This window comes from Castanea sativa, chromosome 1 (genome assembly GCF_040712315.1).
Source record: "Castanea sativa cultivar Marrone di Chiusa Pesio chromosome 1, ASM4071231v1".
NCBI classification, from domain to species: domain Eukaryota; kingdom Viridiplantae; phylum Streptophyta; class Magnoliopsida; order Fagales; family Fagaceae; genus Castanea; species Castanea sativa.
The window spans coordinates 72,996,941-73,001,968 of record NC_134013.1 but is presented as its reverse complement, the minus strand read 5'-3'; the positions used below and the strand labels follow the sequence as shown (position 1 = coordinate 73,001,968).

Genomic DNA, 5,028 nt, shown 5'->3' with positions numbered 1-5,028 from the left:
AAAAAGAAAAAGAAGGAAAGAAAAATATATACATATGTAACAAGTAGTAGTTGGTAAGTGCAACATTAAGTAAAACACTTAAAATGGGAACGTATCACCTGCAATGTCTAAATATGTAATTTGGCAATAATTCACAAAGCACCAACTCATAATCTAATGTGTAAAACGATCTGAAATAAGCTTTAGCATTGAGTTGTAGGGCATGGAACATATAGTCAAATATAATGTTTACAAATGTTCGTAACAATCAAGATTAAGACATGCTACGGTTGATATTATAAAATTTCTAAAAATCCTGGTATCTTATATGTTTATTTTTTGTTTAGTTCATCATTAGGTGACATGTTTGATTATAAAGTTGTACCCAGCAGGTGTTTATTTTGACGGACACACCATTTTTGGCAAATTATCCATGTCCAACACAGATTTGGATCTCTCTATTTCCTTTTAAAATGGAGAGGGTCCATTTTATGGATAGATCAATTTGAAACATATATAAGGTCAAAAACATGCCACCTCAATTAAAAAAAGGTATGGCTTTCTCATTCTCTGAAAATGGCAACAGAAAGATCAAGAAATTCATCTCTAATTCTGTGAAAATATAAGGGAGTGGAATTCAAGGGAAAAAAAAAAATATATATATATATATATATATATATATATATATATATATATATAGAGAGAGAGAGAGAGAGAGAGAGAGAGAGAGACACCAAAGCTTTCAACGATCTCCTTTAAAAAAAAAAAAATTTATCTGGGTTCACTTATCTTGTACTTCATTTTCTTTTTTTGAATTTGGATTTGCAAAAAAATGATTTTGATTATAAGATCCAGTTCTGGGGATGGACAAACAACAATCTATAACAACTCCATCAATTCGACGAAACCCATCTCACAAACATCAGAGCCAACAACCAATTTTACCCACCAAATTTGAAAATTTCACAAAAACCTAAACCTTTGCCCAAAATACCTTCCTTGCACAGCCGATCACTAAACACAGTACCATTTTCATTCTTTAAGTCCAGAAAATACAAAACCCACACATACAACGAACCACATCCAAGATTGATATTACAATGAAAAAACCATCACAAGCCTTCAAGGCGGCCAAAAGCATCATTGTTTGAATACCAGTTGTGGCTAACCATGGTTAAAGTTATGTTCTTGTTTTCAAATGACGTGGCATGTTTCAAACCCTCGATTTCAATATTTTAAATCACAACCTTTAAATTGACTCTCTCCATTTTAAAGTGAAATGAAGAGATCCAAATCCGTTCAACACGGCTACGAAAGTGTCAAGTATCAAGCAAACAAAAATTATATTTTTAATCGATGTATGGTTTGGATGAAAAATTGTTAGGCGAGACGGGCACATGCGCCCATTGTCTCACTGACATGTGGGCTCACACATGTGAGATGTGGACTCAAGCGCTCGTCTCATAAGATACCTTCTTGGCTTGGACATGATCTCAACATGCCTGTGAGGCTCACATTTCAGTGAGACAATAGGCACATGCGCCCGTCTCACAAGTTACCTTCTCGGTCTGGACATGGCCTCGACACGCCAAATCTCAGATCTGCCTCTCTGTCTCTTATCTATTGCTTGCTCTTTCTTATTTCATTTGTTTGCTCTTTTTTTCTTTTTCTTTTTTTCCTCAGCTTGTCAGCTCACCTATCTTCAACCTTCATCCATGACTCATATAAGAATTGATGAGGTAATATTTATATTATTTTAGACTTATAAGAAGAAGAAAGCTCCAGGTCAGAAGCTTTCAACATATTGAGCCAAAAATATAACAGCATGAGTGGAACATAATGCATTGGTGGCTGAGAAGTCAAGTAAAAAAGAGACGTAATCAATCCCATCTAGTCTCAAACTTGCAGCCATAGATGTGTTACAGAGCTAGATAAGACACTATCTATTAGTAATTGTCATGTACTTTTCTTCTGAAAATTGATAGTTATGCTGATCTATTCTATTTTGATTATCTTACTAGCTCTTAACTCGTGTAATGCAGTGGATAATTTAATAAAATCTTTATGTATTCCATTTGTTGAAAGGTACAATCACTTGAAAATCATCGAAAAGAAGTGATTTAGTACCAAAAAATCGTTCAAAATATATAATAAGATTGCTTTAAATACTTCCAAGAGGTTTTCTATATATAAATGTAATTCAAACATTTATTTATTATTCAAATGTCACCTTTCACTTTGTAAGTATCTTGTAATAAAATTCGATTCAGTTATATCAGCCTAAGATATCAAGTGGGCGATCTTCTCTTAAACCTTAACCTATGTTTAGATTGTACCATGTTGAACGAGTTCTGTACTCCTCTCAAGTAGGTCAGGTTGTCATTGTGGCAAGTCATTGAGGGTAGTCATGTACAAGTAATCTGTGAAATTGAAGGCCTTAGCCTAATATTTGATAGTGATCATAGTTCCCATAATCCAAATACTACAACAGTGAAAATTTCCTGGAGTGAACTACTCCATTTTCTTTTCCCTCTTATCTCACCATACAAACATAGTTACAAATAGAAGATAATGTTTTCCTTGGAAAACTATTTGCCTCTCACCCTTATTTTCCCAACTTCTTCAGATAGGAAAAGAAAAGCCCTTCCCCTTTTGTCAGCTTTTTTTTTTTTTCCTTTGTCTAGGTATTAAACAAAGAGTAAGGAATCATTAATTCCTCATTCTGACATCTCTTGCTTGGGGGGCACTCAATGATCTCAGTTGCATTGTAGTCTAAGCACAGGAAGATCTGTGTGAGCAGAGGTATTTCCTTGTATAAGTTACACTGTATTTGTGGACTGTGCCCGGTAGCTGTTTTAATGGCATCGGTAATTCTACCTTTGCTGTAGACGTTTCCACTTGCATAAATATCTGTAATATTCATTTGTTTAAACTATCATATAGTGGTTTTCTATAAAAAAATAATTTAGGACAAATTACACCATCATGTAGTTAAGTTATGCTAAGGACAACATTTTAATTAACAACCATTTTCACAACTTAATAAGGTGGCAAGTAGTGATTAGAGTAACATCCCATTCGCAATGTGCCTAGCACTAAGACAACTCTTGTTATCTACCAATCACAACAAGTCACACTCATAATTGTGAAAAAGTTGTAAAAACATATTAGTATCCTTAGACAAGAAAAAACTTATTGACTTTAAAAGCAAGCAATCACAACTTGAATGCAAGTGAGTTATAAAGAATTTCAAACCTTTCTGTGCTAGGATTTCCACGAGGTTATATTTTTGCTTAAGTTTTAGTGCTGCATCAAAATAAGCATGCTGAGGGAGTACAGCTTCGGAGCAAATTCCATGGCTTTCCCACTCATTTTTCCAGTACTCGGTATTATCCTCATGTATCATTGATGGCCATTCCACGTTCAACTTATCTACAAGGTCTGAAATCTGTCCTCACATGAAAAATTACAATGTAATTTCGTACTAAAATATAGAGCACATATTTCGAGCCCTTAAAGTAGTGTATTAGTGTGTATGCATGAAGTACCTTTTTTGGAACAAACTCACTGCCACAATTGCATTGAGTTTTCCTGGAATAACTAGCTGGCCAGAGACCGTGAATGCTGAAAACTTGCCTCGCTGGTTTTAGGCAAGGCCTTAAGTTACACACAGACAATTGCCACTAATTTGAAGAGAAAAAAAGGTCAACCATGCAGCCCCATCAGGCTATATGAAGCACAATAGAATTAATTCTTTGAATATATATAAGAAAAAATTGTTTTCTTATATTATGGAACCTGTTGAGCAAAGTATATGAAATCATATTCTCTTGCTGGTGGCTGCGGCTGCATATATATGTGTGTACAGAAACAGTAAGTAAAATACGTAACGCTTACAAAGACATACATACTAAAATGAAAAGGAGAAGAAGCTTTTGTTCAAGTTAGCCACCTTCGGAGCAGAGTTACAGACATTATTGAACTCAGTATCACATAATGCTGCTTGAAGATGAAGTTGGAATATGAGAATGAGAATGAGCCTCCAATACGTTCCTTTCATCTGTGTCTCTCAAATACAAGCACACATTTTATTTAGAACTTATGTGCTGAATTTATAAGCAGATGTGATAATTTGGGAATGTAGCAATTCAAAATCCAAGCAATGTGGAACCTACTAGTCAAAAGAATCCAATATGATAATTTTACAAGGTGAAATCTGACAACTGAATCAATTGAATGTGAGGAGACACAGGCAATTGAATTATTGATGTTGCTCAGTACAGAATTGAATGGACAAGACAATTCGTCGAAAACAACTTTGAAATTTTAATACTCTCATTAAAACTTTTTACATCTTTTTTCTTAATAGCAATTGCCCTTCACTGACTCCCCATTAAAATCTATTGAATAAAAAGCATCAGTTTGGCCAGCTATGGTTGTATACATATTTATTGTCTGGGCCCCTTTTGTTGGAACAAATTACCGTCCATCTGTTAATAATTTCACAAACTACTAAAAAATGTTAAAAATTAAAGGAAAATGTTAAACAATGTTTTTAGGGCACTGGTTTAAGAACTATTTTTAGAAACATTTTATTGAAAGAATGATAAAATAATAAATGTTGTTACTAGCCTTTTATGTTTTTTATGAAAGTAGTGTCAAAACTTTCTTATTATGGTTTATTAACAATTACTCTAAGGACATTCGTTAATATGACCCAAAATTAAAATCACACAAACAATTAATTAAACACCAAAAGTACATTAACAAACGAACATGACAAATTTATGTGAATAACTTTTTAGTATAAGTGTGGTGGTCACTCCACAAATATAAATGCTTATGGGGTGTGGGGGCAAGGGTCAGGGTTAAAGTCTCCAGAAATGAGCTTCACACACATATATACTTAGATTACGCTAGAGTAGAAATTCTATCTTGTTAAAAAAAAAAAAAAAATTTTAGTGTAAAACCATGGGACAAATTTAATCTGTTCACTATAGCTTACAACACTTTAACTTAATGCCAAAGACATGATTTATTGAAAAATTG

At 33.6% G+C, this 5,028-nt stretch overlaps 1 protein-coding gene across 1 annotated transcript; it reads right to left on the bottom strand.

Moving 5' to 3' along the window:
* Positions 1-2,402: 2,402 nt before the first annotated feature.
* Positions 2,403-4,255, bottom strand: LOC142609570 (extracellular ribonuclease LE-like). Its single transcript, XM_075781187.1, has 5 exons — positions 3,932-4,255; positions 3,778-3,825; positions 3,528-3,662; positions 3,235-3,427; positions 2,403-2,889 (listed from the first exon to the last, which is right to left on the bottom strand). Exons 1-5 carry the CDS (start codon positions 4,037-4,039, stop codon positions 2,660-2,662), a joined length of 714 nt encoding a protein of 237 aa, XP_075637302.1. The 5' UTR covers positions 4,040-4,255; the 3' UTR covers positions 2,403-2,659.
* Between the last annotated feature and the right edge of the window lie 773 nt (positions 4,256-5,028).

Bases quoted from the DNA above. Each gene is read 5' to 3' on its own strand.
- LOC142609570 (XM_075781187.1), bottom strand. From the start codon at position 4,039: ATGAAAGGAACGTATTGGAGGCTCATTCTCATTCTCATATTCCAACTT. The intron at 3,663-3,777 runs GTTCCATAATAT...TCTTCAAATTAG, and splicing joins TCATATACTTTGCTCAACAG to TGGCAATTGTCTGTGTGTAA. The intron at 3,428-3,527 runs GTACTTCATGCA...ATGTGAGGACAG, and splicing joins GTGAGTTTGTTCCAAAAAAG to ATTTCAGACCTTGTAGATAA.